At 49.6% G+C, this 23,986-nt stretch overlaps 2 protein-coding genes across 4 annotated transcripts; both read right to left on the reverse strand.

The window, feature by feature from the left end:
- Window positions 1–414: 414 nt before the first annotated feature.
- Window positions 415–15,092, reverse strand: LOC306821733 (USP6 N-terminal-like protein; the record flags this gene model as incomplete). The annotated part of the gene is made up of 15 exons (XM_079340307.1): window positions 14,877–15,092; window positions 14,638–14,751; window positions 10,860–10,933; window positions 7,667–7,752; window positions 7,420–7,459; window positions 7,260–7,340; window positions 6,785–6,892; window positions 6,531–6,640; window positions 6,229–6,277; window positions 5,938–6,058; window positions 5,341–5,435; window positions 2,775–2,840; window positions 1,857–1,956; window positions 1,125–1,277; window positions 415–1,022 (listed from the first exon to the last, which is right to left on the reverse strand). Exons 3-15 carry the CDS (start codon window positions 10,923–10,925, stop codon window positions 415–417), a joined length of 1,683 nt encoding a protein of 560 aa, XP_079196433.1. The 5' UTR covers window positions 10,926–10,933; window positions 14,638–14,751; window positions 14,877–15,092.
- Window positions 15,093–15,719: 627 nt separating this feature from the next.
- LOC306821312 (para-nitrobenzyl esterase) lies at window positions 15,720–23,464 on the reverse strand. 3 transcript variants are annotated; one of them, XR_013778765.1, is made up of 11 exons: window positions 23,364–23,464; window positions 22,045–22,321; window positions 20,993–21,413; window positions 20,166–20,273; window positions 19,798–19,994; window positions 18,455–18,651; window positions 18,319–18,377; window positions 17,940–18,107; window positions 17,011–17,238; window positions 16,491–16,798; window positions 15,720–16,434 (listed from the first exon to the last, which is right to left on the reverse strand). XR_013778765.1 is itself a non-coding variant. In XM_079339662.1 (10 exons), the coding sequence occupies exons 2-10, from the start codon at window positions 22,312–22,314 to the stop codon at window positions 16,656–16,658; spliced, it is 1,791 nt and encodes a 596-aa protein (XP_079195788.1). In that variant the 5' UTR covers window positions 22,315–22,321; window positions 23,364–23,464; the 3' UTR covers window positions 15,720–16,655. The 3 variants fall into 3 exon arrangements, 2 of the variants coding, with proteins under 2 accessions (XP_079195788.1, XP_079195789.1); XM_079339662.1 differs by having other exon boundaries at window positions 15,720–16,798; XM_079339663.1 differs by lacking the exons at window positions 15,720–16,434; window positions 16,491–16,798; window positions 17,011–17,238 and adding an exon at window positions 17,350–17,628.
- Window positions 23,465–23,986: the final 522 nt, after the last annotated feature.

The raw sequence follows: 23,986 nt of genomic DNA on the forward strand, positions 1-23,986 counted from the left end.
GTCACTCTCCACCGTGTGTGTGTGTGTGCGCAGGGTTCAACATCAACGGCGTCCAGCGGAGGACTGGAGCAGAGCCGAGTAAGGCATCGAGACATTTGATACAAAAAAATAAAAAGGTGCACCTCGGCGAGCGAGGCGACCTCGAGAAGACGTCTGTTCTCTAGCAAAACGTTACAAAACTACAAAAGAGTTTGTCCTCGCGTGGACGCCGACACAGACAGGAAACAGGAAGTGATGTCAGCTTGGTCCAACGTCCCTCCGATCCTGGGAAATAAAAACTATTTATCAACACACATAACGAGCCAATCAGAGCGAAGCGTGCAGCGACACACCAACCCGGCAGCTTTGTCCTGAAACTAAAACTGAGCTGACGAGTGAAACTTCTTTAAATGTTTGAAGTCAGAAGCTTTCACTTCATGAAACGTCCTCCGGCGCGTCGCTCGAGTCCTGGTTCTGGTGTCTGTGGGTCAGAGTAGAGGTCTGGGCCTGGTACCGGTCCTCAGGCCTCGGTGCTGCTGACAGACTCTCAGACTGAGACAGACCCGGGGACGGCGAGGCCGCCTGGATTACGGGGGCGGAAACAGTCCGCGGGACCTTGCACGAGGAGTGTTCGGTGCTCACGCACGAGCGTGTGGTCAGAGAGGAGTCGTCTGCAGAGTTCGGTGAATCTGGGATCTGGAGTGAGGGGTGACCAGCTGGGACCGCCGTGTGGCTCTCTGGGGGCTGGTAGGGCGGAGGCCCGGTAAGCGGGGATCCATCAGGGGTCAGCAGGGCCTGGCTGTGGATGATGATGGGGTCTGGGGAGGGCAGCGGGGCCTCTTCCTGACAGACAGCCTCGAGGTCCTGCGGGTCCTTGGAGGGGCTCTGGTCCGGGGAGATGGAGTCGGGGGGGTGTGAGATGATGTGGAGGCTCAGGCCGGCTCTGGGGAACCCGCTGGCTGAAGACGCCTTCCCTCTGGACGGACTCAGCAGGACCGGCAGCTCCTGACCCAGAGGCTTACGAGGCAGCTCCTCGGGCTTCCCTGAAAACACGACACCAGCATGAATAACATCCACCGACATGTCTGCATCAGTCCGTGCAGAGGGGAGGGAGGGGGGGGGAGGGGGGCGGGGGGGCGGCGTACCTGGAGGAGGAAGGTCCAGCTTCATCTTCCTCAGTTCGGTCATGGAGGCCTGAAGCTCCTCGATGATCACGTCGTCGCTGTAGAAGAAAGACTGAGCGATCCTCTCCTGCAGGAACTCTCTGAGCTCCTCCAGAGACATCTTCAGCAGACGCTCTGCACACACACACACACACACACACACACACACACACACACACACACACACACACACACACACACACACACACACACACACACACACACACACACACACACACACACACACATGCACACACACACACACAATTTAAAATGTTGAGACACATTCCTTTAAGGATGTTTCCCCCTCAGAGAGAGAGAGGACTGCAGCCTCCGCACATGGGGCGCTCACAGACCGCTCCTCCTCTTAAATCAGTGTCAGAGCTCGTCTTCAACATGAACAGGCTGTTTCTGTGTCTGTAGCTTTAAATATGTAAATGAGCTGTGTCTGACCACGCCCCCTCTCTGGAAGGGCTCGGGTGTACTCGCTGCTTTCTGGCTCCATGTCCTATTGTTTACGGTGAGAAGGCAGACTCAGAGGGCAGAACAAACACCTAGCTGTGGGAGTGTCACCCACCTGGGGGAGGGGCTACTGCCCTTTGTGATGTCACGAAGGGAACATTTGGAGACAGCTGCTACATACAGGAAGTATTAAAAATAGGAGCTCTAATTACAAACAGATTGAATGTGAGGAGCTGCGCGTGGCGTCCTTACTCTTGTGGATCTTCAGGATGGTGTAGGACATGGCGGTGAGGAGCCGCTCTCCCTCCAGGATGAAAATGTCCCAGAGACGGAGGGTCAGCGTGAACGGCGTCTGCAGGAGCAGAAACACAGCAGGTCATGGCGTATCACATCTGAAGCCGTTTAGGCCAGCGGTGGTTCTGGTTTCTGTCCCAGACCTCAGAGGCCCGCGGGCCCCTCCGAGCTGCGGGACGGAGAAGTGCTGACAGCGGCTGAATCGTGCCAGACCAGCACCGCAGGATTGTGGGCACGCATGATGGAGACTAATAACAGTTTAACTTAACAGCTCCCCTCTAATGCAACGTCCCTGAGCTCAAATATCTGCAGGACTTTTACTGCTGACATCACACAACATGATCTAATCCCTTCACTTCTACACGGGTTCAACTCTCTGCTGCACATGGCCGTCCATAAAGTCTTATTTTATCTTCATGCTAGTGGGGAGATCAGAGATCGCTGCGTGAATAAACTGGACCCTCGCTGCTCGGGCCAGGCGTCACGTCAGGAGATAAAAAGGTTTTGAACTTTTTGCTCGGTCAGCAGCTGCAGCACGAGCCGTCAGGTAAATCCTTCAAACAGGTTCAGAGCTGGATGAGGGTCGCATGTGGACTCAGACTGTTGGTCTGAGTTTCTGACGTCACACCAGAGACGGAGCTGGTCCAGGACGATCATTAAACCCTGCAGCACACAGGAGCTGCTCGTCTGTCTCTGGCAGGTTTCCAACACAATATTAGTGTATCAATCGTTCCAACAGTACAAAGGAGGACATGAGAAGCGGATGCTGATCGGAGCGGTGGATTCATGGCGGTAAATGAGATTCAGAGGCTTCAGGAGCGGCTCGCTGCGTCCTTCAGGGTTTGTAAGTGGGACACGGTGAAGCAGCTTTCTCACCCTGTCGATGAAACACTGCAGGAACCACTTGGTGCAGTAAATCCCTGCAGACATCTGCTCCCGGTCCTGAGGAGAGACACAGAGCATCAGACGCCAGCACACACACATCGGAGACGTTCTCCTCTGCACACACACATCGGAGACGTTCTCCTCCGCACACACACATCGGAGACGTTCTCCTCCGCACACACACATGGGAGACGTTCTCCTCCGCACACACACATCGGAGACGTTCTCCTCTGCACACACACATGGGAGACGTTCTCCTCCGCACACGCACATGGGAGACGTTCTCCTCCGCACACACACATGGGAGACGTTCTCCTCCGCACACGCACATCGGAGACGTTCTCCTCCACACACACAGATGGGAGACGTTCTCCTCCGCACACACACATCGGAGACGTTCTCCTCTGCACACACACATGGGAGACGTTCTCCTCTGCACACACACACATCGGAGACGTTCTCCTCCGCACACACACATCGGAGACGTTCTCCTCTGCACACACACATGGGAGACGTTCTCCTCTGCACACACACACATCGGAGACGTTCTCCTCCGCACACACACATCGGAGACGTTCTCCTCTGCACACACACATCGGAGACGTTCTCCTCCGCACACACACATCAGAGACGTTCTCCTCTGCACACACACATCGGAGACGTTCTCCTCTGCGCACACACATCGGAGACGTTCTCCTCCGCACACACACATCGGAGACGTTCTCCTCCGCACACACACATCGGAGACGTTCTCCTCCGCACACACACATCGGAGACGTTCTCCTCCGCACACACACATCGGAGACGTTCTCCTCCGCACACACACATCTGAGATGTTCTCCTCCGCACACACACAGAGACGTTCTCCTCTGCGCACACACATCGGAGACGTTCCTCTGCACACACACATCGGAGACGTTCTCCTCTGCACACACACATCGGAGACGTTCTCCTCCGCACACACACATCGGAGACGTTCTCCTCTGCACACACACATCGGAGACGTTCTCCTCTGCACACACACATCGGAGACGTTCTCCTCCGCACACACACATCGGAGACGTTCTCCTCCGCACACACACATCGGAGACGTTCTCCTCCGCACACACACATCGGAGACGTTCTCCTCCGCACACACACATCGGAGACGTTCTCCTCTGCACACACACATCAGAGACGTTCTCCTCTGCACACACACATCGGAGACGTTCTCCTCCGCACACACACATTGGAGACGTTCCTCTGCACACACACATCAGAGACGTTCTCCTCCGCACACACACATCGGAGACGTTCTCCTCCGCACACACACATCGGAGACGTTCTCCTCCGCACACACACATCGGAGACGTTCTCCTCCGCACACACACATCGGAGACGTTCTCCTCCGCACACACACATCGGAGACGTTCTCCTCCGCACACACACATCGGAGACGTTCTCCTCCGCACACACACATCGGAGACGTTCTCCTCCGCACACACACATCGGAGACGTTCTCCTCCGCACACACACATCGGAGACGTTCTCCTCTGCACACACACATCGGAGACGTTCTCCTCCGCACACACACATCGGAGACGTTCTCCTCCGCACACACACATCGGAGACGTTCTCCTCTGCACACACACATCGGAGACGTTCTCCTCCGCACACACACATCGGAGACGTTCTCCTCCGCACACACACATCGGAGACGTTCTCCTCTGCACACACACATCGGAGACGTTCTCCTCTGCACACACACACACATCGGAGACGTTCTCCTCTGCACACACACATCGGAGACGTTCTCCTCTGCACACACACATCGGAGACGTTCTCCTCTGCACACACACACACACATCGGAGACGTTCTCCTCTGCACACACACATCGGAGACGTTCTCCTCTGCACACACACATCGGAGACGTTCTCCTCCGCACACACACACATCGGAGACGTTCTCCTCTGCACACACACACACACACATCAGAGACGTTCTCCTCTGCACACACACATCGGAGACGTTCTCCTCCGCACACACACACATCGGAGACGTTCCTCTGCACACACACATCAGAGACGTTCTCCTCTGCACACACACATCAGAGACGTTCTCCTCCGCACACACACATCGGAGACGTTCTCCTCCGCACACACACATCGGAGACGTTCTCCTCCGCACACACACATCGGAGACGTTCTCCTCCGCACACACACATTGGAGACGTTCCTCTGCACACACACATCGGAGACGTTCTCCTCCGCACACACACATCGGAGACGTTCTCCTCCGCACACACACATCGGAGACGTTCTCCTCCGCACACACACATTGGAGACGTTCCTCTGCACACACACATCGGAGACGTTCCTCTGCACACACACATTGGAGACGTTCCTCCGCACACACACATCAGAGACGTTCTCCTCTGCACACACACATCGGAGACGTTCTCCTCTGCACACACACACATCGGAGACGTTCTCCTCCGCACACACACATCGGAGACGTTCTCCTCTGCACACACACATCGGAGACGTTCTCCTCCGCACACACACAGCTTGAGCTCACCAGGTGTTTCTTCAGCTTCGGGATGAGTTTGGAAATAATCTGATCATGATGAGCCTGGAAACGGTGAAGTTTGGGAAACCCAGGCACAAAGAACCCTGAGAGAGAGAGAGAGAGGGCGAGCAAGAGAGAGAGAGGGCAAGAGAGAGAGACAGAGGGAGAGAGAGAGAGAGGGCGAGAGAGAGAGACAGAGACAGAGGGAGAGAGAGAGACAGAGAGACAGAGAGAGACAGAGAGAGAGGCAGAGAAAGAGAGAAACAGAGGGCGAGAGAGACAGAGAGAGAGAGGGCGAGAGAGAGAGACAGAGGGCGAGAGAGAGAGAGAGGACGAGCAAGAGAGAGGGAGAACAAGAGAGAGAAAGGGAGAGGATGAGCAAGAGAGAGGGAGGGCGAGAGAGAGAGAGACAGAGAGAGAGGGCGAGAGAGAGACAGAGAGAGAGGGCGAGAGAGAGAGAGGGCGAGAGAGAGACAGAGAGAGAGGGCGAGAGAGAGAGCGAGCGAGCAGGCAGTTTTTAACACAGCTTTAAATGGAGCTTGTTGACAGAAACATTGAATTCATGTTTTTTGCCCCTCAGGTTGGAAACGTCTCCGTCTGACCCACCGTGCATGCCGTGTCTCTGATTGGTCAGCAGCTGCGACAGGGCCCAGAAGGCGTCCTCCTCGTTCATGTACATCAGCAGCAGGGCGGCGATCTCGCTCATCCCCTGACAGTAGCTCACCTCCTGCAGGCGGCAGAGTGAAGAACGAGGACGTGACAAGTTCACTTTCAAAATAAAACACGTTGTAAGGACGAGCTCGGCCACCAGGGGGCGATCAAACAAAACTACAAAAGATGCTGCGACGCTGCTGGGGAATCATGGGAGTGATTCTGTCAGGACGAACGGCCACTCACCGTGTTGTAGACGGAGTAGGCAGAGAGGACGTGGAAGAGGGACTGCTGCCTGCAGAGAGGACCAGAAGGAACCATGAGGGAGGTGGAGGGACCAGGATCAGGACCACATGCTGGATCCCAACCAGGTTTCATAAAAAGGATTAAGCGACTATTTCATGGATCCACGACGTGGAGGGTAAGACACGTTCACGTTCACATTGGTATTGTCCCGAGCAAGTGGGCCCCTCCTCCTCCAGAAGCTCCGCCCACTGCAGGACGTAGTGTGTACACACACACACACACACACACACACAGAGACTCACTTGACTCCGAGGCGATCCATGAACATGATGTGGTTCCGAAACGTCCTGTTGATGTCCAGGTCGATCTGTTTGATCTCAGACGAGTAGAGTCGGGCCTGCTCCTTCATTTTCTGAGTGTGAGAGGACGTGGGACAAACATCACCAGGACGCTGAGACAGACAGTCCTGCAGAACGTCCCTCAGGACGTGGACTCCGAACCTGATCAAACATTTACTGACATTTTAAAGCAGGCTGACTCGTGCTATTTTCCACACCTCGTATTTGCCCTCGTTCTCTTTCTTCTTCGCCTCCACGTCCAGCATCAGCGCCCAGGCCCGGCCTCGCAGCTGCAGGGGAATGCCCTTATAAACCCGTTTGACCATCTGAGGGCGGCAGAGAGGACAGAAACACCGGCTCAATAAAAAGCCACAGGGGGTTTTTTTTAGAAAGACTTTTTTTTTTGGAAAGCTTTTTTTTTTTCATTTTTTTTTTCTTCTTTAGAAAACGTTTTTTTTTTTTTTTTTTTTTTTTTTTTTTAAGCTCAAGTTTAGCAGAAATTTTGACCGCCTCCAGATCGCCCACGACGGAGCTGAACGGCTTTAAGCATTTATACAATCAATAACACACACAGGTTCGGTTAACGCTGGGACTTCTCAGCAGACGTGCGATCGGGGGTTTTTTTGGGCGTGTTTCTGGTGGAGGCGTGGGCGTGCGTGGGCGTGCGTGGGCGTGCGTCGGCGGTTTACTCACTCTGTCGCTGCTCCTGTACTTCTCCCACTTCTTCACCATCTTCAGCCACTTCTCCGCTCTCTCGACCTCCAGCTGCTTCCTCTGTCGACAAACACGAGCGGCTCAGAACACCAACAAACCACCACGACCACCTGCTGCTCGCCGTGCTCCTCGTTCTTACCTTCTCCTGGTGAGCCGTCGGCGCCGGCAGCTCCTCCTCCCTGTGAACACATTGAAGACGCCGTGAGGTCAAAGAAGCGAGAGAGCCGAGAGAGAAACACACACACACACACACACACACACACACACACACACACACACACACACACACACACACACACACACACACACACACACACACACACACACACACACACACACACACACACACACACACACACACACACACACACACACACTGGACTTACAGCATGAAGCCGAAGCGGTCGATGACTTTGTAGATACTGTAGTCGGCATCTTCCCAGGGGTCGACCTCCACCCCGCCCTGCCTGCCCTGCACACACACACACACACACACACACACACAGTTTGACACGTGTGAGCGGCCCTGACATGCTACAGATCACGCCTGTCTTGCAAAGCGAGCACGCTTCATGAGTGTTGTGTTACAGAGGGGAGCGTGCAGGATGCAAACGGCTTCTCTGACTAACGATGGAAAGAAGACAAGTTTAAAGTAAAGTCTGTAAAAAGGAAAGAAGATCAACGATATTAACCCCTGCAATGCCAAGAGGCATCAACAGGAGTATTTATTAAGTCTCACAGATCGGTCCTTTAACCACAGAATCTGGATCACTCACAGAGAGCGAGCTAAGTCCTCTGACTCCGCTCTGAAAAACAACACGCCGCTCCGTGGTTGGCTGCGTGTCTGGAAGGGAGCCAATGGGCCGGCTGCTCTCAGGCAGAGGAAAGAGAGAGAGAGAGAGAGAGAGAGAGAGAGAGAGCGAGAGAGAGGGTCAGCGTGTGCTCTGAGCCCCCGAGGCGCTGAAGTGATGTCAGCGTTGTGAAAGTGAGAGGGCTAAAAATACTTCCTGACTGAGGAGGGGACGGAGAGAGAGCGAGAGAGAGCGAGCGAGACAGAGAGAGGGAGAGAGAGAGAGAGAGACAGAGAGAGAGCGAGAGAGAGACAGAGAGAGAGCGAGAGAGAGAGAGCGAGAGAGAGAGAGAGAGCGAGTGAGTGAGAGTGAGAAAGAGAGAGAGAGAGAGAGAGAGAGGGGGACAGAGACAGAGACACAGAGAGGGAGAGAGAGAGAGACAGAGAGGGAGAGAGCGACCGAGTGAGCGAGCGAGCGAGAGAGAGAGATCACTGGATGCGTCTCTGCTGAAGGAATGATTTGAAGGTTTGAGACGCAGACAAAACTGTGAGCTCATGTTTAATGTTCTGGAAGATTCTGCTCCTGACATGAATGTAAATAAGATAAAAACACCTCCGGCGGCCCAGTGACCGCCTGGCTGTGCGCCCCCCCCCGAGAGGCGGAGTCAACTCTGCAGACGCCATTTAAACGTTCCAGAGCAGAAGGAGCTGACTGAAGACAACTTCAGCGTTTGTTCGCTGAGGGGTCCGTTCTGTTTCCATGACAACGCTCTGTTTTACTGCACGTTTTACATTTGACATTGTTTATTTCCTGATCACATGACCATATAACTTCATGTTTATGTCTGACTAGATTCTGAGATCCGATTAACCAATCACAGCTTCTGAAACGGGGTCAGTCCCGCCTCCTCGCTCAGAGTCCTTGAGAACATGTTCTCAGCGTGTGTGAGATCGGACCCTGAAGTTTGGAGACTTTTAAAGTCAGACACAAACAGGAAACAGGAAACCGAAGAGCAGTGCAGATAAAACGGCCGACACCACACGGTTTGAACCCTCGGCGAGCAGCGGGAAATCAACTTTCACTCAGGAGCCTGTAAATCTGAGAGGAATAATTATCTGATGACATGTGATGATGTGTGATGACATGTGATGATATGTGATGATATGTGATGATATGTGATGATATGTGATGACATGTGATGATATGTGATGACATGTGATGATATGTGATGACATGTGATGATATGTGATGATGTGATGATATGTGATGATATGTGATGATATGTGATGACATGTGATGACATGTGATGACATGTGATGACATGTGATGACATGTGATGACATGTGATGATGTGTGATGATGTGATGATATGTGATGACATGTGATGACATGTGATGACATGTGATGACATGTGATGACATGTGATGACATGTGATGACATGTGATGACATGTGATGATATGTGATGATATGTGATGACATGTGATGATATGTGATGACATGTGATGACATGTGATGACATGTGATGACATGTGATGACATGTGATGATATGTGATGACATGTGATGATATGTGATGATGTGTGATGACATGTGATGATATGTGATGATATGTGATGACATGTGATGACATGTGATGATATGTGATGATATGTGATGACATGTGATGATATGTGATGATGTGTGATGACATGTGATGATATGTGATGACATGTGATGATATGTGATGATATGTGATGATGTGTGATGATGTGTGATGACATGTGATGACATGTGATGACATGTGATGACATGTGATGATATGTGATGATATGTGATGATATGTGATGATATGTGATGACATGTGATGATATGTGATGATGTGTGATGACATGTGATGATATGTGATGATATGTGATGACATGTGATGATGTGTGATGATGTGTGATGACATGTGATGATATGTGATGATATGTGATGACATGTGATGATGTGTGATGACATGTGATGACATGTGATGAGTGGTGTCTGGACGCTTGTCCTCCCGGTCAGCTCTCAGCTCGACCAGCTGAGCTTCCTCTCTGAAACTGGGACTGACGCCAGCCCACCCCGGAGGTCAGTGTCAAGTCAATCGCTGCACAGTGTGTCACAGATGTTGCTATGGCAACCCCCCCTCCCCCCCCCCGCCCCTTTCCCTTCCCCTTCAATCCTCCGGCCGCACGGTGATCCGATGTTCGGAGAGAAGAGAGTAAAGACTCAGTCGGCGTTGATGTTCAAAGTGATGAGGACGGCGAGGGCGGGAGGAAATGTCACGGCCCCCTCCCTCCCTCTCGCTCGCTCCCTCTGCTGCGTCCTCACATCGGCTCGCTCCTCTCGCAGCAGCTCTGGGGTCTTTGTCAGCGACCCCGAGGGAGCAACCGATGGACGACGCGAGTGAAACCGCACGCCAACACGTCTGAATCCAAACGTGCGTCCTGCACCGACACGTTTGGACTGGAACATTCTGTCTCCATCAGCTCAAAGCACCAAAATGTATTATTACACAACATGTTGTTATTCATGCACTTTGGTAACACACACACCCACACACCCACACACACACACACACACACACACACACATGGACACACACAAACCCAGACCTGCACACAGTGTACTGTACTCCACACGCCAACCACACACCTTTATTCACACTCCCTCCCCCCCCCCCACACACACACACACACACACACACACACACACACACACACACACACGCCTGTGAATATTTATGAGGATGCACGACGTGTGCTCCGTGAAGGACTAACTCACCACGGCATACTTCAAGATGATGTCAGCACGTTCCTCTGCTATAAGAGTCTCGATGTCTTTCTTCATGTCAAGATCTGCAGGAGAAGAGAGGACAGAATCAGCTGGAGGACAACAACAACAACAACAACAACAACAACAGAGGATGATGAGTCAGAAGAATTAATCACAGCTGATGGATGTGGCCGATGATGTAATCACAGATAATCCAGGATGAGTTTCCTCGTTTTGCTCTGAAGCATCAAAGACATGTTTAAGCAAGACGTCAAGGTTAAAGGTCACATGTTCCTCTGACTCTATCATGTGACCTCAGTCTGTCTCCAAACCCCCCAATGATGAGAGAAGTCCATCCTCTCCGTCTTCTGCCTGCTCCACGTCTCAGAAAATGTGTGCTCAAACAGGCCGTTTGGAGGTGTTCCCTTCATGACATCACAAAGGGCAGTAGCCCCTCCCCCACGGGGGGTGTTTGTTCTGCCTTCTCAGCGTAAACAACAGGACATGGAGCGTGCATGTGTTTATAAAACGGGCTGTTGTGACTGGTCTCGTGCAGCCTGCTGGGAACAATTATCCGCCCACAGCCCGTATGACTGTACCTAACACCACCCACAGAGCGCCTACATGAAAGCTGCTTCACTGAGTTTCTGTGACTGGAAAACAGACGAGCGAGCTCAGAGTGATGACCTCCGACGACTCGCCTTGTTGTTCTTCGTTTACAGATGACCAAACAAATCCCACATGTGACAGATTCCTAGCATGTCAAACATCCGACACGGTGCTCATATGATATCATCCATCTTTCATGTCTGTTAAAACATCGCTCCAGGGCTGCTGCTAAATCCTCCCCAAACAAATCTGGGCGGGTATTAATCCCGCCTCAGTGCAGCTCTACACCACAGGCAGCACCCGGGGTGCTAATCTGGACACGCAAACCATCAGGATTAGGAATACCTCCAATCCAAAGCGGGATTATGCAACGAAAGTCTGTTTGTTCCCAAAGCGGGAACAAAGAGGGACTCCATGATCTCTGAGCGTCCAACACAAGACAAGAAGGCACAGCAGTGTGGACCCATAAAGACACACACGCTGCCTTTGTTGCTGTTTTAGCTCCATGAAAAAAAAAAACATCTGGCGTTTGCAATTAACTTTATTTATTAAAGAGAGGCTTCTTCTGTACTGCCATTAAATCAAACATCCCAACCTCCTGCAGTCTTTAAACCACACGCCGGCTCCAGTTCTTAAATCAAAGAGCCGACAAACGCCTCCTTTCATTTCTCTGTGTTGTGTGAACGCTCCTTATTTTAAATACATTTACAGCAAAGGTTTCCGTCACTGTTAAAATGTCTCATCTGGGACGGCTCACTGCGTCCCAGACTGCGAGGCTGAATGTGGGCTAACCAGTTTGAATAATTCAGGATGGAGGTCGAGGGTGGTGCAGACGGCCAGCGACACAGTTAAAAGGAAAAAAAGAGGACGGCGGTGGATTCAACACAACCAGCGTTCAGTCCGCTCCTGCTCAACCTTTTTATTTAGGGCACCAGAAACGGACACGTTCAACATAAATAAATCAGAGACCAGTGAGGGAGAAGCTGGAGTCCTGCTGGCTGTGTTGTTGTCAGAGCTGTGTTTACATGGCTCCTCCCCTTGTGTATAAAAGCTGTTTGAGTCAAGAAGAAGAAGAACATACTCACTGATTATCTGGATCATTCTGTGTCAGTTTACGTGAAGCTAACAGCTAGCTAAAGAGCGCTAACATTAGCATGCTAACACAGGCGCGTGTGAGTGAGTACAAAGGATTATTACAAAGATGAAACTCGTGTCTGTCGTCTCAAACCTTCAGATTAGAAAATAGCGTGAAGCCAGCATCAGTTGTCGTAAATCGATAAAGATGAGCGCCTTCGTCCCACGCCAGGATCCTGATGTTTCACAGATCTTCATAGCGTCATAACGCTCAGAAAAAATAAATAATAATCTGAGCGTTGGAGGTGGGCTGCGCGTCTCTGCAGCAGCTCAAACAGAGAGCTTACAGAAACATGAGCTGTCATCTGGAGCGCACGGCAGAGGCTGCATGCGGTCAGCGCTCTAAATCACAGAGCAGCTCTGGCTGCGGTCCCAGTAAAGAGGGTGGAGGCCCAAAGTGGGAGAGAGAGCAGAGGGACTGGACTCTACCTGACTGATGGACAGGGTGTCCTGAGGACGCCTGAAGATAAACATCACTGAGTCATAAAGACATGACGCAGACCACATGGCGGAGGGATCTGCTCTTTTACGCCCCGTTTCCACCGAGCGGTCCTGATCACATTTAGCGCCTCGCACCAAATAAACTTTGATTTACTTTATTTAAACCCGTTGTTCTCACTTTTTTTGTCCCAGTTTTTTTTTAAATGGTCTGTTTTCTCGAGCAGGAGTTAATAAAAGAGATTTGACTTCAGGAAAACAACTTTTGATTATCCTGGTAATGTGACTGAAATGCAGGTTACTTATCTGGCCTGAAGAAGGGACAAGAAACAAACAATAAAACATTAAAAATCAATAAAAGATCAACTCTATAGTCACTACTTTGAGCATCTAAAATGTATAAATCATCCAAACTCTTCAAGTAAAGGCGCTAAGACAGTAAATCAGATGTAGCAGCTGCCTGCTAGCTGTAGCTAACGTTAGCCTTAGCATCTTAGCAAAGAGGCTAACGCCACAGAGTCTCGACAACTAGCTGTTAGCAGTCTGTGATTCAGTGTAGTGGACTTTATTGACCCCATGTACAGAAGCTATCGTCCTTTTTGCGGCGGCAGTAGATTGCTATCAATCCTCGATCCTTTGCTGAACGTCGCCACACGCTCTCTCCTCCCGCCATTTCATTTCAGTCACTAGTAAAACAAACTGGCGAAGCTGCTTTGGCACGGTGCATACTGCCTCGAGTGAGAGAGGCCATAAATATGGAAATCATCAAAAAAAAAACACTTCAGGTGTGATGATAAAAGCCAAACAGATCCCTGCTAACCAGCAGACGCCTGCTAGCTGTCGCTAACATTAGCCTCATTGAAACAGCAGAGAAACTCCATCACTCTAAATCACACATTTGTTTCAGACTCTTTCCTTTGCATGATGATGATGATGCATTATTATGGATGTTATATTGTATATTTGATGCATTATTATGGATGTTATATTGTATATTTGTTGCATTATTATGGATGTTATATTGTATATTTGATGCATTATTATGGATGTTATATTGTATATTTGTTGCATTATTATGGATGTTATATTTGTATATTTGTTTACACTCTCTGCTGACTTCTTGTGTCATGCAGTTAAATGAGAATAAATATCTAACTGAATAAGGAAAAAAAACACAATAAAAAAAGCTCAAAATGTTCCTGAAGCCTTCAGAAATGTTTGGTATTTAAAATGATTTGTACTGTTTTAAAAACATAAAGGAAATTTTTTCCATCCATACATGAGCTTATTGATGCAGATCCATGAACATCACCTGCAGCTTTGTGTTTTCTTGGCTCAGGACTGCTGCTGCTGGAAATTCATTTTTTAGAAGCCAGAAATTCTGTTGGAGCAACTTCAGCAGCAGCAGGCCTGAGAGCTGCTGTTCTGAAGGATGCTGCTTCAGACCCCCCTCACACACAGACCAGGACCCTGATGACAGCTCAAATCCTCTTTTTGTCCGATGGTAAACAAACCCTCCTGCGACGCTGCGTCCTCGCGCGAGATCCTTTTATTCTAACTAGAATAAAAGCAAAAATAAAAGAGAGTAAACAGGGAGTGTGCTTACCGTGTTTGTCGGCTGGATTTCTGCTCTATCCGTCCAGAACCGCTGCTCCGGATCCTCTGTTCATCCTCAAAGTGCAGCTCCAGCAGAACAAACCACCGGGCTGACAACAAAAGCCTCCCTCCGTCAATCCATAGGTTACCGTCAGGCAGCGCGCGCACACGCTCCCCCTCTCTCTCTCTCTCTCTCTCTCTCTCCCTCACACACACACACACCCATACACACTCACGCGCGCAGCAGACGTATGGGACAGAGCAGCTCCTGATCCTGGATCCAGGGAGACGCACTGAGCAGGCGCCGCAGCGTGGCACCAGAAACAAGCCGAGCGAGAGGCGTGAGGTTCGGCCTTAAAGACACAGCGCCTCCCCGGTCAATGACACGCTGCTGCCGCCATCTGCTGGACACACGCGGTACTGCAGGGAGGCGACAAACACCAGAGGCTAACCTGCAGGAGGAACTTAAAACACTTATGTTGATGTTTGTTAAATATATTATAGAGACACATTTCATTTCCTCCGTGTATATCTGGATGTTTATCCTTTGATGAACAGCTGAATCTTTGCACAGTATCTTTAAAGTTTTGTCAATCTGTACTTTTATTTTTATCCTATTAAATTTTGTATATAATTTTTAAAATCTTTCTACTGTTAGTTTACACCGTGGCTCAGAGAGAAACCTTTTTTCGATGTTTCTGTATGTCCAGCCGTCGTGCACTTTATTCTTTTCAGTCGTTGTTCCTGTGTGTGTGTGTGTGTGTGTGTGTGTGTGTGTGTGTGTGCGTCTGACTGTTTGTGTGTATGTGGAGCTCCGGTTGGGCCATGTTTCCACTGAATCAAAGACTTTTATGGAAAAAGCGATCTGAAAACTGAAAAGGGATCAAATAAATAAATCCAAACGTTTCCTGTAAAGAGAACACCACACATGAATCTTATTTTACACGCATCGAGTGGTTTTGATTTATTGGGCTTATAAAAAGTGATCACATCCTGCAGGAGGCCTCAGAAAAAAGAATCAAACACAGTCGCTGTGAGCAAAACCATAAAGAAATCCAATGAAGCTTACAGTGTGGTTACAGTCAACACGAACACGTCAGAACTGACTGATGAGATTCAGTTTGGTTCAGACGTTTAAAGATACTCAACAAATCGAGAATAAAAAAAACATCAACAGAGAAATCCAAAGAGTTGACAGGAAAGTGCAAAAACTGTGAGTGCGAGTGCAAAGAGCGATTTCACAGGTTTATACGTAACGAAGACTTTATGACGTCATCCCGCTGCGGCGTCTCTTCGCTCTCCTCGTCGTTTACCTGAATTTAAAATCTTTATCAAATCCCTCCTTTTATCCTCAACTCTGAAAACTGGCACGCTATACTCTGATTGGCTGTCAATCCTCCGGCTCCTTAAAGAGACAGTACGCTATCAGGTTCATAGTATCTTATAAAGATCCCTTTGCTGAAGAATCCCTTTAAAACATTCACGTCCACAACAAAGCCATTTTTTTTAATTTTTTTTTTAAATAAAGCTACGAGGAAACACTGTTGTTCGCCACAGTCTCCCTGTGACTGGAGTGACAAAGCGGTGATTTAAAGCGTGACGGATATAAAACAAGCTTCTCAAAATGTTCGATACGAGGAAACTCTCTCGACACCGCTGCGTTTCAAAAACGACACAAACAGGAGGATTAAAATGATCGAGAGTTTCAAAGAGGACGAAAACTTTTTTAAAAAACAGGAGCTCTGTAGGGACTTGGGTTTGGACCCAGAGGGGTTGCCGGTTTAAGTCCCGCGTCTCGTTCCTGCGTCTGCTCGCCAGGCGTCCCTTCAGGCCTCAGTCCGACTCGTGTGTTTCTCCCCTCACTTCTCCATCAGAGCACAGGATCCTGTTTGTGCACGTGTGTAATACTGTATATTCTCCTCCACGCCGCAGGGAGAAATTCATCAAAAAAAAAAAACTTCAGGCGAAGATTCCTCGGTGTTGAAGCGGCGGCGTGACAACGCTAACGTGTTCACATAAACGCTGCGGTCAATTCGTCCAGGCGTACGAGTACAGGCCGTTTTCCCTCCACAGCCGGCAACGACTCTCTGAGTAGTTCTGCACCACCGACAGGCTGTCCGTCACGAGCGCTGTGGCGCCCGGGTATTCTGGCCACTCGTCCGCCATCTTACCTGGAAGTCAGAGAAGAAGTGTCATCGCTCATAAGTCCTCTAGTTTTCAACGCCGCAGCGCTTAAAGCCTGTGTTCTGTCTAACGGCCAGCAGAGGGCGCCGTTAGTAAGAATAGAAAAACGCTTCTTTGATCTGGAATATAAAACGTGCGGTAACCACCATGGCGGTCCGTCAAAAACAGAGAGTGACCACGAGACAGGAAGCATCCTCACCTGTTTTGGCGAAGTTGACGAGATGGCGTGTGACGAGGTCCTGGAATCGTTTGTCTGCGTCGGAGAGCGGTTTCCCCAAGGCGACCTCCAGACCTCCGAAGAACGCCACGATGTCCAGACAGTGGAAGGAGAAGCGGCTGGGGAAGGTCAGCAGGTCGCCGAACGTGTCGACGGGTCCCGACGGCGTGTAGGTGACCACGTAGCGATACACGGGGCTGTCCAGGGCCGCTGGCGTTTTCCAAGAAGAAAAGAAAACGTGAGCAGCCGTTTCACAGAACTTTGTTTTTCCTCTCACACTCATTCATGCATCATCATCCCACACACACACACACACACACACACACACACACACACACACACACACACACACACACACACACACACACACACACACACACACACACACACACACACACACACACACACACACACACACACACACACACACACACACAAAAATAGAAGAATGAACCGATGAAGCGTGAAGTGATTATCACCCAGAATGCCCTGCAGTTTCTTCTTCTCTCTGCAGCTGAATGTCAGTTCAGTCAGAGCTCCACCGCTGAGTGAGCGTAACGGGCCCCGCAGGCGCCAACGGAGGAGACGGCCGCAGACGATCTGTGCAATCAAATAACCCCCCTAAATAAGTCTGATGCTGGAAGACGACCACGACCACGACGACGCAGCAGCGCAGCCGTTACAACACGAGCTCTGACATGTTCGCCTCGTCGTGAGTCGACGCTGATGAACTGTTTCTATTTGTTTCTTGTTTTGTCTGCAGGTAGTTTTTCTCTCCTGTATCCGAGACACGTTTGTCCCCAGGGAGACAAATAAAGAAACCGTGACCTTGACCAGCAGGAGTGGTCAAGGTCACGGTAAAACAGCACGCCTGTTGAAGCCTCAATAAGGCAGGATGACAGAGAGTTTACCTGCAGCCTTCCAGGCCAGGTGGTTGTTGGGACAGGTGTTTCTGATGTCGGACGCCATGGTGGTGTACGCCCTCTCCGGACAGCGGGTGGTGGTGGGGCAGTGGGCGGAGCTTGGGTACAGCCTCAAGGCGTCTTTGGCGAGGCCCTCAGAGAAGGTTTGGAGTTTCTCTGTGTGCAGCAGAGAGGTGACAGGCAGACGTTAGCTGTGGGATTCATCCTGATCTGCCTGCATGTGATTGGACTGTGGGAGGAAGCCAGAGAGAATCCACGCCATGCACGGGGAGACTCCACACAGAGAGGCTCCTGTCAGACGGGGATTCAAACCAGCAACCTCCTTCTTTACTTTAGCGCCCTGAACAACTAGCACGGCGGTCCTCACCTGTCACGAACCACTGGTAGTCCCCCCAGGTCCACTCGGAGATGTTTGCAGCCGGAGGCCTGCAGGAGAAACACGGCACCCCTGAGTTCAGCCTGACAGGAAACAGCTGACTGTGATTGACAGGTGGATCGCTCACCTGAAGTCCGTCTCCTGCTCCGTCGTCCCGATGAGAAAGGGAACGTCGCTGTACGCGCCTCTCTTCTCCCAAACGTCGAAAGACGGAGCCTCCAGAACGTATCCGTCCACCACGTGGACCGGGCCGACGGAGCTTCCTCTGACGGGGAGGTCGGTCGCCTCCGCGGCCCAGAGCGGGAACTCGTCCCATGGGACGGCCTGCAGAGACACAACGACTTATAGGAGAGACGTCCTCAAAGGTTTAGGAACAGACAGAGAGACAGATAGTGTTAAAAAGACACAAGACAGAAGAGAAATGAGTGAGACAGTGGATTTCAAAGAATGAGAGGAGAATAAAGGTTAATAAAAAGGATAAATTTATCGCCCTGGTGTGTGCTAACCACTCGTTTTACGATGTGTTTTTTGTTGCAGTCGGGGAGAGAAGCCTTTAAAAGAAAGGTTTTATGTGTTTTATTTTATAAAGACGAGATAAAAACAAACAGCAGCGTGCCGGAGCACGTAACGCATCGTTTACATCCTGCAGGATTTCTCCTCTTCTCGAGCGCTCTCTCTCTCTCAGTTTTAAAGGTTTGCCATTAAATCATCAAAGAGAAGAGGAGTTATTTCAACAACATCTTTAAAAATGGATCTGAAAGAAATGACCTGAAAATGAACGACCAAAGTTTCCCCAAACTCGCTCTCGTCCCATTTTTTACGGAAGCAGACAGAAAAAGAAAAAAAAACTCCTCCCAGTAATCAACTTAAATCGTGTGAAATAAAAGAGAATAAAAAAGACGACGCTCGATAAAGTATTCAGACAAACTGTGGGCGTCGTCCTGAGCGACAGCTGCAGAAACGTAAAGTGACATTTTAGCAGCCGGATACTTTACGATGACTGCTGCACTTATAAAAGCTCAGATTTTAACAACCTTTAAAAATCCATTATTCATGCTTCATCCGGAGCTCCTGGAGAGAGACGTGTTGAATCCGACTCTGCCGAGGATTTCTGATTTCATAAATCCAAACGGGCTCTCCGAGTGAAGGCGAATCTGGCTGTGAAAGTTTGAACGTTTCTTCGTCACATTCAAACATTAAAATGAGCTTCCGTACCTGAGCGTGACATTATGATCCGACGAGAAGGAGAAAGCAATTAAGACTCGAGTATTTAAATGTCTCGCTTCATCTGGAAGTTCAGCTTGGAGTCACATTGTTTTAGATATTTTTAAATATTAACGGGAACATTAAAGAGACTAACGACCGCGTCGGATAGTTTGTGTTATTAGATTTCTTCAAACTGCGCCGAAATGATCCGCCGGCTCTGAGCGATGAGAGAAAGTTCAGGAAGGCGTTCAGGAAGTTGGCTACCTGCAGGATCTGTGTGACGGACAGACGTCGGAGGCAGCGGCGGTCTCTGCAGCCCGTCTTCCTCAGGAACACCAGGTTGTCGGACTCGGCTTGTTCCAGCGTCGCGTTCGTGACGTAAGAACCGCTCATGTCCACGGCTGCGTGGAAGAGACCTCTCGCCAGCGGTGACATCATCAGGACCTTGACTGAAGTCCCGCCTGAAGTCCAATCAGAGCAGGCGAAACGTTTAACCACACTTTGTCTTTTTCTTTGAAATACACGGATATGTAAGCTGCTCCTTTGTCCCTTCTGGGCCTCCGTACACGTGTGTGTTCCCTCCAGCCAATGAGAGCGCAGCAGGTGAGTTTAGGAGTGGATACTATCCCTACCTGAGCTCTGTCCAAGGATGGTGACCTTCCCAGGATCTCCTCCGAACACGTGAATGTTCCTCTGGACCCACTTCAGAGCTGCGATCTGGTCCATGAAGCCGTAGTTCCCTAGAGAGGAGCAGAGGGTTCGACGATCAACGACGACCTGCTTCTGTGCGACCTCCTTTCTCCCTGACCCCATTTCCTCTCGTCTGAAATCAAAAGGCGGCGTCTTGCAGCTTGGACTAAATGTGACTCTCTGCGAGCCGAGGGAGCGAGGAAGTGGGCCGAGGAAATCAGGAGGGTTCAGAATTAGAAGCACGGCTCCGGGAGCAGGACTCACACAGCCTGCATCACGACACGAGCGGCTCCGTGCCGGGCGTTCACCATCGGATCAATCAGAGCGGGAGCACAATGTAAACTACATCGATATTTAAAAACTCTGCTGAAGTGGGAAATAGTTTGTTTGAAAAGATAGATAGATAGATAGATAGATAGATAGATAGATAGATAGATAGATAGATAGATAGATAGATAGATAGATAGATAGATAGATAGATAGATAGATAGATAGATAGATAGATACTTTATTGATCCCGAGGGAAATTCAAGAAAATGGCCACAGCGCCCGTTATAACTTTTTAAAGTCTGCACGACATGGATTCACTTCCACTTTTTACTTCCTGTCTCTACGCCGAGGACACTCGACGGCAGGAGACGAGGAGTTAGGGGAAAAATAAGACTCAAGTTAAAAGGAGCAGTAACTCTGTCCCCCTAGTGTTTAAAATGTGTACTGCAGTCTAAACTCAAATCAGCTGAACGAGCTGCCAATCAAACGTCAGACTGACCTGAGGCGTTCTTCGGAGAACCTTCTCTCAGGATCTCCAGAGCGAGGAACCCGAAGGCGTTGAGTCTGTAGTTGAAGCTGACGTAAACCATCCCCGTGTCTGCAGCGAGCTTCTCAGTGGGCGAGTATAACGGCTCCCCCCCGCTGAGCGCCATCAGCGATCCTCCGTGGATCCACACCACCACCGGCAGCTTGGTGTCCGGCCGCAGCGACGGCGTCCACACGTTGAGGTAGAGACAGTCCTCCTGGCCCGTCACCTTCCCCGCGCTCGACATCGGCCTCACCTGAGCGCAAACGCTGCGGAATCGACCCGCGTCCATCACCCCGCTCCTGCACACCGGATCGGCCGGCGGGGCCCAACGCAGGTCACCGACAGGCGGAGAGGCGTAGGGCATTCCCTTAAACGTGAAAGCTCCATTTTTCTGCAACGTGGAAGAAGTTACAACGAATCAGAGCGGGCGAGGCAGAAACAATGATTGCACCAGTCCTCGTTGATTTGATGATCACGAGTTAACGCCACGTTCTCCTGCTCGGTACCGAGGGAAACACCGGGAGAGGAAACGACTCGTGTCAGAGAAGTGATTTAATCTGATTTGATATCAAAGCAGTTTGCTGTGTTTATGTGAAACAAGCCTGACCCTCCACGGCTGAACAAATGGTTTCCTTAGTGTCACTTCCTGTCAGCTGTTTCCTCCTCTCTACATCCTCGCTCGTGCTGTCCTGACTCTCCGAGGTTCATCAAGCGTCTGATCGATGGATGCTTTTGAGCGTCTGCTGCAGCAGACGGCCGACCGGAGAAAAAGGTGCTCTGACTGCTTCAAAGTCTTTCAACCTTTCAGGGGGACGCTGTCCACGTCACCGCCGCCCTTTTCAACCAGCCAATCATAAAGCCCTTTCTTTCTGTCGCTAACGGATCGTGTCATGAACCCATCAGAGCCGTGATAGCCGAGCGTTTGTTGAGGGATTACTTACAGGGATTACTTTGCAACCTTTATTTGTACTTTATAAATAAACGACGTCCGAGTTGATGGACACTCGGGGTTTCAAACTCACATGTCTCCCTCTGAACTCTCCGCAGTCCGTGGTCACCTGCGCGAGGCCGGGCGGCAGCGTCTGGGCCACGTAGCCCAGGTATGTGGCGAGCAAGAGCAGAGCGAGCACGGCGAGACAGATGAGGACGACGCAGCGTCTGGAGAGCACCAGCAGGGGGTTGATGTAGTGTCTGTGACGCACGTACTGCGGCTCCGCCTCCTCCTCGCCCTCCTCCTGCACCAGGTAGCGGTACTCGGTCCTCTCGGGGACCTCGAACACGTCCTCATTCATCTCCTCTCTGAGACACAGACAGCAGAAGAAGGCGTTTAGATTTGCAGACGTTAAATGACTTGGAGGCAGAAACATCTGATTTGTTAATCGTGTCTTTTGGGTTAGGCTCAGTTGTTTGTGTAAACTGTGCTGCTGCCACGAGCATCTTCACAAAGAGATTTTAAATCTTTTAAATGGTTAAATAAAGATGAAGTTAAAAAATAATAATTCTCTGTGCACTACTGAATTTTAAAGATGGCAACTTTTCTTTTTTTTCTGTTGTTGGATGAAACTAACAAATACATATTCAACTCAGAACAGTTACTTACCTTCTATATATTTATATATATATATAGTTTATTTATTCTTGTACTGATGTGTAATGCTGTTGCATGTTTTTTTTCTTCTCAAGACTATCAAATAAAAAATATAAAAAGTAAAAGATCAGGATTGTTGAATGAGGAATGATATAAAAAAAACATTTAAGGGTGAAATAAAATAAAATAATCGTGTGTGCTGGACTGTATTTTAAAAATATTGAAAAAGTGCAAACTCGATATGATGTGCTCACAAGTTAATGTTGTTTGGTTTTTACCTTTTTGGGACTTCAGGCGCTCCGTAGTTTAGTAAACTTTGACAATGACAGTATTAATTCTGTAGTTTTTTTTCTTCTTTTTACTGAATCAGAACCTTTAAATATTTTTAACACATATTCTCTTCCCGACATTGTTTAAGGGGGGTGTACACACCCACACGCGCGCGCACACACACACCCACACGCGCGCGCACACTGTGGGAACAACGGGCGGATATAACGGAAAGTGAACGTTGAATCTAACGTCCAAAAATAACTTCCGTTCAGTATTTTATAACGGTCACTTTGTCGTTTTAACAGATCAGACAGTCAGATATATACTCAGTTTAGATTTATGTCAACTAAATGTTAGAAAACAACATTCACGTCTCTGAACTTTATCACCCTGCTGCTGTTTTTACACTTCCTGTGACTCCACCGAAGATATCAAACACATTTAATATGAACTAAACAGAGAAAGAGTTACATAACTCACCATGTCATGTGAACTATCAAAACACTGGAAGCAAAACCAATACAGAGTTGACGCATTTAGTTCACGGTGTGCGGAGTGCGCATGCGCTAACTGTTAAAGGGACAGTACGCCGAGGATTCCATCCGTGGCGACGCCTGGAGGCACAGAAATACAATAAAATAATGATAATAATAGGTGTGGTATTTATGAAGACGTAATGAAAAGGGAGGTTGTGGAAACTTAAAGAGAATAAAATAATTTGAAATGATCAATCTATAAAATTAAAGAAACATGCTGTGTTCAAGTGCTGGCTTCTCTGACAACAAGGTTCAGAACTGCTTCAGATAGAAGTGATTGTACCCGAGCTAAAAAGCCTCTGCATGTTTCTAATAAGCTCCAGCAGCAGAAAGCTGCTCAAACTAGGATCAATGTTGGAGATGCTTTTGAAACATGGAGAGAGGTTAGAACGCAGAAAGCTTTACAGACCCATGCAGAGCTGGCTAAACACTGAAGCTACAGTGTCCACCACATGCAGACCTGGCTAAACACTGAAGCTACAGTGTCCACCACATGCAGACCTGGCTAAACACTGAAGCTACAGTGTCCACCACATGGTGACCTGTGTGAGAGGAGGGGGGGAGAAG

This window comes from Symphodus melops (assembly GCF_947650265.1).
Source record: "Symphodus melops genome assembly, chromosome: 3".
NCBI lineage: Eukaryota > Metazoa > Chordata > Actinopteri > Labriformes > Labridae > Symphodus > Symphodus melops.

Bases quoted from the DNA above. Each gene is read 5' to 3' on its own strand.
- LOC306821312 (XM_079339662.1), bottom strand. From the start codon at position 22,314: ATGAATGAGGACGTGTTCGAGGTCCCCGAGAGGACCGAGTACCGCTAC. The intron at 18,378-18,454 runs GTGAGCGATCCA...TTTCTCCTGCAG, and splicing joins GAGCAGGAGACGGACTTCAG to GCCTCCGGCTGCAAACATCT. The intron at 17,239-17,939 runs GTAAACTCTCTG...GGAAAACGCCAG, and splicing joins CCTGGCCTGGAAGGCTGCAG to CGGCCCTGGACAGCCCCGTG.